The 14,020-nt window shown below is 39.0% G+C and overlaps 2 protein-coding genes across 3 annotated transcripts in view; both read left to right on the forward strand.

The window, feature by feature from the left end:
• The first annotated feature begins 57 nt into the window (after window positions 1–57).
• Window positions 58–10,155, forward strand: LOC126375957 (uncharacterized). The gene is made up of 12 exons (XM_050023065.1): window positions 58–123; window positions 916–1,041; window positions 2,438–2,632; window positions 3,036–3,175; window positions 3,372–3,546; window positions 4,116–4,295; window positions 5,198–5,348; window positions 6,371–6,542; window positions 7,372–7,513; window positions 8,685–8,830; window positions 9,296–9,430; window positions 9,870–10,155. Exons 1-12 carry the CDS (start codon window positions 58–60, stop codon window positions 9,907–9,909), a joined length of 1,668 nt encoding a protein of 555 aa, XP_049879022.1. The 3' UTR covers window positions 9,910–10,155.
• Window positions 10,156–11,001: 846 nt separating this feature from the next.
• LOC126375905 (serine/threonine-protein phosphatase alpha-2 isoform) overlaps window positions 11,002–14,020 on the forward strand; it is a 74,929-nt gene continuing 71,910 nt past the window's right edge. For both annotated transcript variants that reach the window (XM_050022994.1, XM_050022995.1), the window contains exons 1-3: window positions 11,002–11,234; window positions 11,392–11,523; window positions 13,618–13,834. In XM_050022994.1, coding sequence (XP_049878951.1) covers window positions 11,174–11,234; window positions 11,392–11,523; window positions 13,618–13,834 — 410 coding nt within the window. In that variant the 5' untranslated portion in view covers window positions 11,002–11,173. The remainder of the gene's footprint in view (window positions 11,235–11,391; window positions 11,524–13,617; window positions 13,835–14,020) is intronic.

Here is a 14,020-nt window from a genome sequence, read left to right on the forward strand (position 1 = left end):
GGAAGAAGAATTTGTAGGGAATTGTTTATTTTGTATAGGTATTCGTGAACCCTCAAGATGCCGGTTCAGATCGAACAGAAGACAATAGACCCTGAGGCGGAGCTCAGCAATGTCCAGAGGACGGTAAGATAGAAAATATTCTGTGTATTCGATGAATATTTACTCTCTCAGGTTAGAACTTTATGTTAGAAATAAGTTGTGCCTTTGTCACTCTTCTGCTTCTTGGTATTGGTACACGGGATACCAACAAAAGGTTCATCTTATGATAGATGAGCCTCTGAAGGCTTGCTTCCTATTATTTGGGACTTAAACATAACTGACCAGGCGTGGGTATACTCCTCCTGCCCATACACACTTGATGCTATGTTACCTATGTATCTCTGACTGACCCAAAGGTCATGAAGCTGATCTACTTAAGCACAAACACACACAACCCATGCCCGTAATCTCTATTAGGTGGACAAGCCATAATGCTACCAGAAGCTAAGTTGTTTGTGAAAGAATCGAAAGATCACAGCAAGCTCAATTCCTTAATCTCTACCTATCATAGAAATAGGGTTCATCTTATGATATTATTATATTTTTATCACGTTTAGACGGAAAACAGGCAGAGAAGAGTTACCCTGGTCCTAAACCTTCATCAGCACTAATTTAAAAGCCACGCTCTTGTCGGTGTAGCATTCTCCAAGCTACTTTTTAGGGAAAAATAGGGCAACGGTTTCCCTCTTGCCTTCCGCCCCGCGGAAGAACTAAACCTTAAAATAAGTAAATACAAATTTGTGGGATTTTGGTAGCCAATGAGCCCGCTTTAATTTTTGCATTTTGACCTCAGAGTTTGGAAACAAGATTACGCTAGACTATGAACTACATCCAACCAGATAACCGACTGTAACAAGCATTATTATTCCGTTACAGTTCCAAAAGCTGGCGCCGATGTGCAGCGTGGAGAAGCGCGCCGCCGGCATTCCCCAGCTGGCCCCGCAGGAGAAGCAGCTCGGGATCCTCGCGCACGAGCTCAAGGAAACCCTCCTCTGCATCAACGTACGCATATCCTGGTCCCTAATCTTGTGTGCGGCCAAGTACTTAATGTAATGTAACATTACACCCCTCCCATCTAATGTAACTGACCGTTACGTAATGTAATGTAACGTTACATTAAGTTACTAATGTTAGATAGAAAAAAAGTAGCTACCCAATCTCGACTAACACATCATCACTATGCTAATGAACGTCACAACACTGGCTGTTTGACAAATCTAATTCGTACCGAATGGGCAAATAAAAAAGTCCTAATTCGTACCGCGCATTGAAGCTATTGTAAAATTTTATCTAAGTATATTGAAATACTCGTATAAACACTAATTGTACTGAATTATTCGTTGTCTAATAGTACTTAACGTTATCTGCGGTAAATGTACTCCAACTGGGCGCTCTCAGGTCTGTTGTTTTGAATCGGATAAGAGCCCGCAGCGCTCCTCATTTGTCCGGCAAAGGTAGTGAATGCCACGTGCGAGATCTCTCCCAACAATCACCAATTACTAGCAGGAAAATGCTGACCAGGCAGCTCCCTTTTTGTGCATGTGCTCCTTTTTAAAAAAAGTCTACAATAAAATTGTATTTTTTTTCACCTACTAAAAACTGTTTACGCGGTCATTATCATAATTAAAACACATACCCTAACACGGATTCTGACATGAAATGAACAACCAAACGGCAATGAAGGAGGGTTGACGTATGTTTGCCTTGAGAACTTTATGGATCTACCTACTCCACACCAATTTTAATTATGGCACTTGCAACAGTGTTCAAATATCGGAGTCTCGTATCCCCGATTTTAACGTGGTAAGAATACGTGTCTTCTTCTTCTTCTAATCCTTTTATCCAATGTTGGGATGTAGGGCTCGAATAACAGATGTCCACTCCTTTTGCAGCCTCTGTAGCTTAAATCCATGACATGCCGAGAGACTGAAGTTACCTTAGTCATAGTTATTTTTATTCCAAACTTAGGATACTATTTTTTTAACACTCGGTCAACCGAACGTCGTCAAGACCCAAACCCAGAACCCAGTATTGTGTTTTAATTATCTTGAGGATACCTAGCCCGATGTTGTCAGTCGAATTGACGATCACCGGACGAAAACATCTTTCAACTTTTTTTTACCTATCGTGGCCAGATTGTAAAATTGATCATTTCATGATGTGGTCGACCATTTCATGAAATGGTCATATTTCATGCATTTAGTTGCTCATATCGTTAAACGTTTTGTGTTCATTGATCTGCCCAAACCACATCATGATGTGGCCAACGAATGATATTCTATTTCATGAAATGGTCGAGCACATCATGAAATGATCAATTCTACGATCTGGCCACGACATATCCATATAGATATAGACTACTCCAATACTTCAACTAGGCATCTCTTTCCACAACCAGCTCGCCAGAAAAGGTCAACACGCAGTCAGAGACGCTCAAGTCAAGAGTGGGACTCGCAAGTCCATTGTGGAGTTTGAGCATCTGCAGTCGGAGCTTCGTGATGAGAAGGCGCAGCAAGCCGAGCTGGACTGCCTCAACTACCTCGCACAGAAGCAGATCATTGAACTCTTCAAGACTGTGCCTACGGAAGCTGATGTAAAATACCATTGATTTATCATTCCTCCAAATTGCATTGTCTTACCACATTTTCCCGTTTTTTTCTGGAGTCCGAATTTAAACCTGACTTGAACAGGACAAGGGGGGTTTAATCTTTCGAACGCCGGAACGCGGATCTCGACCAGACACAATGTAAAATCTATTGTGTCTGGTATCTCGGCATATGAGAGGTTAAAAAGCAGTTCATCTAAAAAAGCAATAAATATTGCTATTTGAAATTTGTTGGAATAGCGCACTTGTTTTTATATATTAAGTATTAACGAAAATGTCAAATAGCAATAAAGCCTTTTTAAGTGAATTGCTTCGATGTGGCCTTTTTCCCAGGTCAGGTCCGGTATTTTCTAAAAGCAACTAGGATTTATATAAGTATCACTGAATATAGGAACTGGCGATGATCGAGAACGCAAACAACCGACTCCGGCGCATGGAGAATAGACTGGACATGGCCATCAAGCGATTTTGTGTCGTCAACGCTGACAATAAGAGGGTTCGCGAGGAGATACATCGCTTGCTTGTCGAAAGGTAAACTTTTTTTATAACTTACGGGTGAGAGCCCCAGCTTTCGCCGTTTGTCCGGCCAAGTAGTGAATGCCATATGCGGCAAATCTACAATAAATCACGTCAAAAAAAGGCTTCGCCGAGGCACAATTTTTACTCTATTTGGAGAAGACTCTGCCTCAAACACCTCTCCTGACCAATACCTTTAACAACCTTTCAGAAACGACTTCAACATCCAATGGAACCGTACCATCGGGAAGCTGGTGAAAGGCAAAGAGTACCTAATGGATATCTTCGAGATTGCCTCCGTGGCGTTCGCTGACCGAGACGAGTGTTGCAGAAAACTGGAAGCCTTGAAATGGAAAGGGCTGTACCAACTTAACAGAGATATATCGGTAAGTTAGGGAATGTAGGGGTTGTAATATAAATGCCCTTACATACCTACATACATACATAAACTCACGCCTATTTCCCACCGGGGTAAGCAGAGACTATAGAATTCCATTTGCTTCGATCCTGACACACTTCTCTTGCTTCCTCCACATTCATCAATCGCTTCATACACGCACGCCGGTTCAGAGTAGATCGTATTAAACCTTTTCTAAGGACATCTCCAATTTGGTCAATGTAGTAAGTCCTTCTCAGTCTTCCTCTGCCAGCCCTACCATCAACTTAAAGCCAATTAAAAAAACATAAATCCACAAGCACTGCAAACATACTAAGCCCTTACACCGGTTTGACGTGATCGGCTCTAACAGTCTTTGCCGGAGTAATTGGAAACACTGAGGGTACTTAACGCTAATTCTTGACAAATGAAAATATCAAATCTCAAATACAAGCGACGAGCAATAAAGTTCATAGACAATGACCCGTTAGTGAAGACTCGACTCCAAAGTATAGGCCACAGACGAAGGGTAGCTTGTCTGTCGGTGTTTTTGTATAAAATATCGTCATAACTTTCCAGGAAATGCAAGCATACGAAGGCGAGCTGAACCATCTGGCCAAGCTGGAAGAGTTTCTGCGAGTGAAGGGATCACGCCGGATCTGCGAAGCTGATGAAAAGGAAGAGATCAAGAGACAAGAGGAGATCCAGCGGTGCGAGCAGCAGATCGCGTTGTACGACGCACTGCTGGAAGAGATATTTGTGAGACTCTATTAATTAGTTATGATATATCATCAGCCATCCCTAAGTAAAGGGATCGCAAAGGATCTGCAAGGCGGATGAAGATGAGATCAAAAGATAAGAGAAGATAGCGTGGTACAACACACTGGTGGAAGAGATAACATAACGTAAGCTGACGAGTATACCCTATTAACTAAGTACCCACACCTCACCAAGCTTTCTGATTTTTAACCCAACGCGATAGGTGGTAAGCCGTATTGCCGCGCCGTCGCCAACATCAATTTGTGCTGTAGGACGTACTGCTAGAAGAGATATTTGTGAGATTATATTAATTAATTATGATATATCAGCAGCCATGACATATTGCTGGAAGAGATAACATAACATAAGCAGACGACATTACCCCAATGGGCAGTCAGAGATACATCCATCGTAAGATGAACTATGTACCACCTATCGTATTGGTTTAAAAATCGGAAAGCTCGGTAAGATTTGGAATGATGACACTGAGATATAGGTATACCGTGTTTATCAAAAGTTACAAGCCCTATATTTTCTTGTAAAATATTTCATTATTACAAGAATGTGTTTGTCAAAACTACACATGTAAATTACATGTTACAAGTGTCATTAATTATTTTAAGTACAAGTATATTTTTGCAATCACTATGCTTTTTTGATAAACGTTATTTACACGTACTTACTTGTGATTTGTAGCTTGTGAAAGTAGACTTGTAAGTTTTGATAAACACGGCAATAGTCGTAAACTTATGTTAAGTTATGTTTTGCTCTCGCATCGGACTTTACAGCCATTTTAAAAGCTGTCACAGAAACGCTGTTTGAATCATCTGATAAAGATGTAAAGGCCTGAGATGATGTTTTGTAAGCAGGTGCTAAGTATAACTCTATGTTTTCCTTGTCAGGAATACGCCGGCACGGATAAAATAGCCACAATAATAAGGAACTTCAAGTCGCGCGAGATCGAGAACTTCTCCATCTTCGTGCTGCTGTGCGAGGTGCTGCAGGAGTCCATCATCATGCGCCGGGACCTGGAGACGCTGCGCCAGAGGATCTGTGAGTGTGACGTCATCACGGAGCTTAGTTGGTGTATGAATGTAACCTGTAACAATCCGACTGCGCTAGGTAACATAAATAGCCTGTGACGTATACAGGCTCCCACTCCAGGGCAAAGGTCTCCTCCCATATAACCGGAAGGTGTATAGAGCATGTACTCCACCACGCTGGGCTTACATCATTTGTGTTTAAAATATTATCGTTTAGTGTAACAAATTAAATTGACAGCTCATGAGACTCCTTCGGGCTTAGATGCCTTGTTGATTCGTTCGGGTTATTATCATCCATCATTTTTCAGTAAGTAAGGAAATCACAGATATACTGTACCTACAATGTAACTAAGTTGAATCAGCCATCACCATTAAACGTAGTGATTATATCCTCTTTGATCACCATTATCAAAGTTTATCACTAACACATTTGGCTCGACCAGACGGCGATACGGTTCACCACCTATCACGTTGGTCTATCAGAAAGTTCGGTGAGGTGTGGACGCTTACTTACTAATCATTTCAAAGATGGATTCACAAGACTAAATAGGCACTTAATGTAAATCTTGTGATGGATGCACGTCACTACAAGACTAAATAGTCGCGAGCTGATATTATGTTATCAAAGTTTGTTTGAGATTTGTGAGGGGTGGATCCAGGGTCTTGGATCGAATAAGGCTTCCTAGATCCGCTGTCGACGTACAGTCATGAGCAATATAATGTACCCACTTTAGGACTCTGCCGCACTAACATATTTGACATTTAGTGAGACTTCCAGTTCAACGCTCGGTCTGCGATTGTTGAAGTTAAGCAACTTTCGGAAAGGCCGGTCATAGGATGGGTGACCATAAAAAAAAAGTTTTCATCTCGAGCTCCTCCGTGCTTCGGAAGGCACGTTAAGCCGCTGGTCCCGGATTCATTCGCAGTCATCCATCAATCCGCACTGGGCCAAAAAGTTAATGTGACATGGTACCAAAGTGTATAAATATTAATGCTCGTGACCGTACAGCACATTATCTGTCACGTGTTTAGTGGACCAGCGCGACATAAACGAAGCCCGAGAGGAGAAGCAGGACAAGCGCATAGCAGAGTTGTCTGCCGAGCTGGAGGAGAAGATCGAGCTTACTCTGCGCAAGAAGACCATGAACGAGGAGGCTGACATCACCGTCGTCAAGGTGCTCAAGAGCATCGACGAGCTGGTCAGGTAGAAAATTGTAACATACATACATATAACATACATAAACAGCCTATATACGCCCTACTGTTGGGCATAGGCCGCCCCTCACTCAATTAACTGGAAGGGATTTGGTACCACTACGGGTTGGTAGGTGTTTTTACACCTAATACCCTGGACTAACGGCTTAACGTGCCCTCTGAAGCACGAAGCACGGAACCATCTTAGTTTTTCAATCAAACAAGTGATTCAAGCCTGCAAAGACCTTACCAAACAAAGGTCAGTCTCACAAAGTGATTTCGTTTATGTCCCCATCGGGAATCGAACCCGGCTTTCCAGATCGTGTGCCAACTGTGTTAGTGAATACAGCACTTAAGATAAATTAATAACTCATTGGTGCCAAATCCGGTACCGGAGTACAAACACTTAAGATGTAATCATGATCATCTGTAAGGGCTCAAACTGGATGACAGCGGCAGCGGCGCGGTGGCGATAGCGGCGCGGGGAGCGGCGCGGCGGCCGCTGTTCCGTTCTCGATGCCAGCGGCCAAACCGCGCGGTGTGGCGGTGGTATAGAGTTGTGTCTCAATGAACGCGATGTCGAAACGGCGACAACGAATTTTCGATTGTAGTTCTTTTGTTTCGTACGATTTATTATGGGCAAAAGAAGATCTGAATCCATCTGAAACAAAAAGGCGAGTTTCAAACGCAGCGACTAGAGCGCAACGCTAGTACCCCGCTGCCCGCGCCGCTGCCATCGAGAACACTTCAATATAAGTGTTAGAATTTGAACGCGCCGCTCCCCGCACCGCTGCCGCTGCCGCTGTCATCCAGTTTGAGGCCTAAGGCAACATCATCAGATTGGCGCGATGTGACTTTTCGCCCCTGCTGGCTCTCCTTGGCAACCACAAGGAGGTGACCAAGTGGAACGTGAACAAGTTCCTCAGGATCCTGGAGACTGAAGTCAAGAGTCTCATGGAAGTCGCGTACGGAGCTGTTAAGGTACCAAATATCATAATATGAAATACATAGCCTTCAACTTTATTCTCAAATTATACAAAACAGAATGATAACAGTTTAGCACAAGACGAACGACAGAGAAGAGCCTATAGGAGCTTTATATCAAATACACGATTAAAACGCGTTACTATGACATTAGCGGCAGGCGTTCATATTTCCATCGGAGGGTATAATATGTAAAATGTAGCATTACTCCACCACGCTGTTTCACCAAGTGTTTGAACTAAGTAGTAGGAATAAAGAATAATACTTCATATAGAACGCTAACCCTCCATCCCGTACCAACTAGTATCGGACCCTGACTTCACCCCCTCTGGGCTATAAACCAGTAAAGAGTAAGGGGGGAGCCCGCGCACTACGTCTTAGTCCCACTTACGCGTTAGAGGCACACGATAAAAATGATATTTTTATAAATAGGTAGGTGTCATCATAACCAGCCCATTAACGTCCCCACTGCTGGGGCACGGGCCTTTCCTATGGATGGATAGGGAGATCGGGCCTTAAACCACCACGCGGGCAATAATGTAGCCGGGACCAACGGCTTAACGTGCCTTCCGAAGCACGGAGGAGCTCGAGATGAAAACTTTTTTTTTGTGGTCACCCATCCTATGACCGGCCTTTGGCGAAAGTTGCTTAACTTCAACAATCGCACACCGAGCGTGTTTACCGCTGCGCCATCGAGCTCCTCGACGAAATGAGGTAGGCATAGGTACTCGGTACCTACTTAAAAACCTAAGTACCACAGAACAAAATAAAGATTTTATAATTAATAAATCGTGTCTATTGGAGTAGACGTAACAAGCAGGTGACACAAAACTTGTGATGTTTCAATGACAACCTCTGTGAACGTAGTTACCTTTATTCAAATATTCTTGTCACCGAATAAAAATTTACAATTTCATAATGCAAAATTATAAGAAAAATAATTAATTAATTATCTATTACTATTTATATACCTACCTAACAGTTTCATCCATGAATCAAAATAAGGTAGGTTTTCATTCTAACGAGATGTGTAGGCAGTTGTTTCACGCAGATTATAGTATGATAAAACTTAGGTTGGCTGCACTTTGTACATACTACTTATTACTCCTTATTCTATGCTTTCGACGTGTTTTATTGTGTGACGCGCGTGTGTATTGTAATATTACAGCCCCCCGCGCCAACTCCGAAGGCGCCACGACCTAAGCAACCCACGGGAGCCCCCGCGCCGGTCACGAAGCTGGTGGCAGACCCATACGTGGAGCCCCTCCGACCCAACCGCATTGAGAAGCTCGTGCCCTACTTGCCCTGCGCTTAGTAAGTTATATTAATTTCGTCAATGGTGGTTCCAAGACACCAGTATTCTAATAAGATGTTAACTCAAACATTCCTCAAAGCCGTTCTGAGTTAGAGGAAGATCTTGAACTCGGCTCAAAATCGATATTCTTAGATGTTGCCTCAACCCTCATCTCGAGTTTATTCTAGTATAGCATGACGTCATTATTTTCTATTATTATGTTGGCAGTAATATGCCCGAGTAAAGTCGTCAAATCGAGGACATAAAATGACTACCAAAATGCTCAGCTAAAGCCGAGTCGAGTGGAAAAGTTTCAAGTTTGTTTGCGTGCTAAGTCTTCAGAAAACATCTCCACACTTAAAAATCCTAAGATGGCATCCTTTACCATTTCTTTGATTTCTTTTCATTAGTATGACGAATGAGAAAAAAGCACCCTCTCGAAGCTGCAAAGAAAATTCAATTAAATATTGTTGTTAATAATGCAGTTGCGTGGAGGACTACATAATGAACCTGGTGTTTGAGACACCGGCGGAACCAGCGGACGAAGCCTACATCCAGAGCATTTTCCATCTCGAAGACGTAAACACTAAGTTCGGCATCTACACGCTTACTATTCCGGCGTAAGTATGAACGCCCCATAAGAACGGCCTGTTGAAACTTTTGACAGTTAGTTTTCTACCAAATCTCAGTTGTCTACCAAAAAGCTGAAACGTTACAAGACACAGCTTTCGTGTACAGCCAGCGCTATCTATAGAATGTGATATATAATTTTATTCTAAAAAGTTTGCAATTTGTAAAACGTTACAAGACTGATAGAAAACATGAAAAAAGTTGTGATCGCTTTTATTTATTTTTTATTTGTGCAAGACTATTCATCAAAGGTTTTAGCAAGCACTTTATAATTTTATTTTACACTAATGGCCTTATAATATAGGGTTTTTGCTACCATGCCAAAAACCTTCAAATATATTTTCATAATATTTTTAATTTTTACAATTGATACCTACTTACTTGTGTTACTTAAGTTAGAAATTATTATGTACCTACTCTTTTTTACAGGAAACGACATCCGTACCGTGGCGGTGCAAAGAATAATTAAAAGACGTGATAATCGATTACCTTTAGTAGGTATTTTACTTTAGCTATGCCTATGCTACGACTCAAACTGCGTCATATTTTAACGATAAATATAATAGCAAAGCTGTCGGTAGCGCAAATTATAGATTTTATTTACTTAATGATTTAATTTCATTCCTTCATGATGACTTCATTCGAGTAACTAGCAACTATTTTTAATATTCCAGTAATTTCAGTATTCAATAAATATGTTTGTGTTCATCGTGAATAATTGGAGACGTTGATAATAAATAAATATGTGCTAAATCTAGTCTTGTGGTTTTTGTGTGCTTGTTAAAAATAATTTGATCCCAAAACTACTATGAGCCAACAGAGTAGGTATCTAACGACCGCAAATTGAATTACTGATCATTTCCCCAAGCGTATTTTTTCAAGTATTCCCGCCATAAAATTGTTAAGGAATAAGAAAAGGCAGTGTATTTTGTCTATGGTCTGGGTGGTACAGACGGGCGGTTTTAAATACGCAATAACCACAGAGTATACTAACTTTCATTCATGGTAGTAAATCTGAATTCAAATAGCAACACTGACTATGTTCGTAATATTGCCATCAAAATAATTTTACCGGAATATCAGGGTAAAATGTTATTATAACTTCAGTATTATTTTTTTTATTTAATTTGTATGTATAAACGACAAAGAAACAAATTTATTTTACAGTTAAAATAAAAGCTTGTTCAATAATAAAGCAACATACTACACAGATTATAAAGCGACCACAGCATCCTTGTAATAAAATTTTAGATTTTTAGATATTTCTGTAGATGTTTTACATGTTCCTGAGGCAAGAGTTATTTACAGCCAGAAAGCTTACTCGTTGTTTCACTGATTTAAGTTAACGAAGTTAGGAAAGAACAACACTTATTCCCGAGTTTCTTTTTCCGTCGTTAACAAATTATTATTATAGAATTATTATATAGAAACTGTATTGTTTTTTTTATTTTATTTTTCTATAGTTACCTTTACTTACACAGTGAATAAACTGAGATTATTTTATTTACATTATAGAAGTCAAAACAAATTCAAGGGAGTTCCTAGCAAATAAGCTAGCAACATTGATGATGTGTTTTCTCTTGTTGTGTGTGTGAGTGATGTCTCCGCCATTGAATTTCATTTAGCCGAGAATTGAAATAGGTTGTACCTTTGATAATCGGCAAAAATCTTCATAATCCTTCTAATTTTACTCATTCTATTTAATCATATTTCGTGCACAAAAATTATACCCGATGGCAGACAGAGACACAGATGAGTTAAACATCGATAACGTAATAAAAAAGTTATTAAAAGGTAAAATTGTTGATATCGGCAAAATTTAATAAAAATATCAGTGTTTCGTATAAATTACAGTGTTAGAAAAGTTAATTGTGTTATGATAAGTGTTGATTCAGTGAATAAAACGTGTTTATGACGTGTTTGTGATATGTTTATATTTGGTTGTTTTCAGTCCGGGGCGAAAAGCCTGGTATGAATGTACAGTTGACGGAAATAGAGATAAAAGGGCTATGCTTGAAATCAAGAGAAATATTTCTGTCGCAACCAATATTACTTGAGTTGGAAGCCCCACTAAAGATATGCGGTAAGTACATGCATGTTATTTCTTACGTACACAGTCACTTTCGAAAAATTTGAATTTGTAAACGTAGCTCGTACGATCACAGGAATAAAGGCGTCCCCGTAAACGGTTTTGAGTTTCAAATTTCGGGTTAAAGGATGTTTCTTGTTGAGTGAGGGTATATCAGTTATATACATTTCAAGAAATTTGATTCGTTCCGTATTAGGTACCGATAAAAATGTATCTACCTGTCACTTAAATTATCAGCTGGAGTATTCAAAAATAATGTTGCAGATTCTTGTATTATTTTATGACTTTAATTACTAAGGCTTGCTCATATTACATGGGTTTTTTACATAGCTGGTGATGAGTGAGTGTTTATACTAAACACCTCTGCCTGCCCGTTCGGGGTTACAAGGGTGATGCCATGTTTATGTTTTTAATAGCTTCATTATACTCCCTTCCCATCTATCATTTATAATAATCTTTCAAAACTTAGAAAAAATTACATTGAATTTATCTTAATTTTTTACCTACTTTCTACTATTAACATTCGGTATATTACACCCAATAATCACACTAAAACTGTCTAAACAATGACAAATCAGATATCTGTGATTTTACAGAATATCAAAAGTATTAATATATACCTAAATTGATCTTTATTACTTTCACAATTGTCATACACAATTTAAAAACTGATACTTTCAGGTGTATTCTAAAATTGTTTTGATGGTGTAGGTAACTACTGATTTGTTAATCAGCAAAACTTCAAATATTTTAAACTATTTGGAAAATAAATCAAAAATGGCTACAAGTTGTTTTCTGATTACTTGTTGCTCTGTCTACCTTATTTATTTATGTGAGTTTATGAAGGTATGTTTGTTACATATATGAAACTATTTGTAACATCATAACCATGTGAATTCCCGAATTTATTCCGAATGGGTATTAGATATTTTTATATTTCACAATAAATGAAAGTCTGAGAAACATCTATATCAAGCAAGTTTATTTACATTATTAGATAAATAAATTAATTCATTACTCTGTAAACATTATAGGTATATTGGATAGGTAAACACACACTATTTGGCACAAAGTTACCTGTTTGTTTGAAGTCCTGAATCTAATCAGAGCATGACTCATTATGATTACTATGCAGGACTTGTATTTATATATTAATGCAATGTAACAAGTAGGTACTCCATACTTTGTAAACTTTGTAAAACATAGTCGTGTCTTTTACATCTAGTAGGTTTAGTGAGCTACTTCTCTGAATCTAAATATTGTCCCTTGTAGGGCAATACAAGCTGTCATGTAAGCGCCTTTTTGAAAAATCACTTTTCTAATGTGATTTATCTCAACATAACCTCAATTAATTTCAATCCAGGTAAAAATTCAAAGTAGCTTGTCTATTTTGATGTTTTGTTATCGAAAATCGCATTTGAATGAGATTTTTCGAAAAAGTGCTTAATATGTACCTATTTACTTGAGAAATTGACAGAATTAGTATATCAAGTAACACACAACCCAAACCTAGGACTGGAGAGTCAATAATTGTCACTAAACTTCGTTTCACAATGTAGGCAAGCATGAAGATATTTTTAGAAATTTATCCTCTTACAGATTGCAAATGATTCAATGTAGAAAATGTTACAGGCAATGGCCAGTCTCTTTAATAATATTTTTGTTAAAATTTCTAGACAGGTAGGTGTTTAATTTATACATTTCTCTTCTAAAGCTAAAATAATCTTCTAGTCATTATGCTTTATAATTATAAAGATTATAAGGTCATTTAATCAATGCATTCACATGCATGTTATTATCACAGACTACATAATAATTATTATTTGTATAGTGTTTATTAGCATGTCTATTGCAAGCGTTTGTCAACAAAAATCAAATACAAATGTGATGTCTTTTCAAAAAGCGCTTGTCTAATGCTTCAATATTCAAAGGCAGTTTTTATTTATTTATTCAACAACAAAACAGACTTACAAACTAATCCAATACACTTAATTACTATCTAATGTTAACAAAGTTTTACATTAAGAAAGGTCTTTCTTAATGTAAAACTTGAATAGGTCTATTCAAGAGTTTTATTCCTTCCAACAGGTGACATACACGGGCAGTACTATGACCTTCTAAGGCTGTTCGAGTACGGCGGCTTCCCACCGGAGTCAAACTACCTCTTCCTCGGTGACTATGTGGACCGTGGCAAGCAATCTCTGGAGACCATATGCCTGCTGCTAGCATACAAGATCAAATATCCAGAGAACTTCTTCCTTTTACGGGGAAACCATGAGTGTGCCAGCATCAATAGGATTTACGGGTAAGTGCAACAGTTGGTTTTTTTATACTGTTTTAATTATAGGTTGATTTGACAGCTGTCGGAAGAATTCTTTTACTTCTATTATGGGTTGTGGAGTTGGATTACCAAACTTATCAACCCTGGTGTCAGGTTATACAAAGGTACCTGGCAAGGCTCGTTTAACAACTACATACTTACATCAATAAG

The sequence above is a fragment of the Pectinophora gossypiella genome, chromosome 20 (genome assembly GCF_024362695.1).
Source record: "Pectinophora gossypiella chromosome 20, ilPecGoss1.1, whole genome shotgun sequence".
In the NCBI taxonomy this organism is placed as follows: domain Eukaryota; kingdom Metazoa; phylum Arthropoda; class Insecta; order Lepidoptera; family Gelechiidae; genus Pectinophora; species Pectinophora gossypiella.

Coding starts and splice junctions, on each gene's coding strand:
- LOC126375957 (XM_050023065.1), top strand. CDS start 58: ATGCCGGTTCAGATCGAACAGAAGACAATAGACCCTGAGGCGGAGCTC. Junction 1,042..2,437: donor AAACCCTCCTCTGCATCAAC/GTACGCATATCC, acceptor TTCCACAACCAG/CTCGCCAGAAAAGGTCAACA. Junction 5,349..6,370: donor GACGCTGCGCCAGAGGATCT/GTGAGTGTGACG, acceptor TCACGTGTTTAG/TGGACCAGCGCGACATAAAC.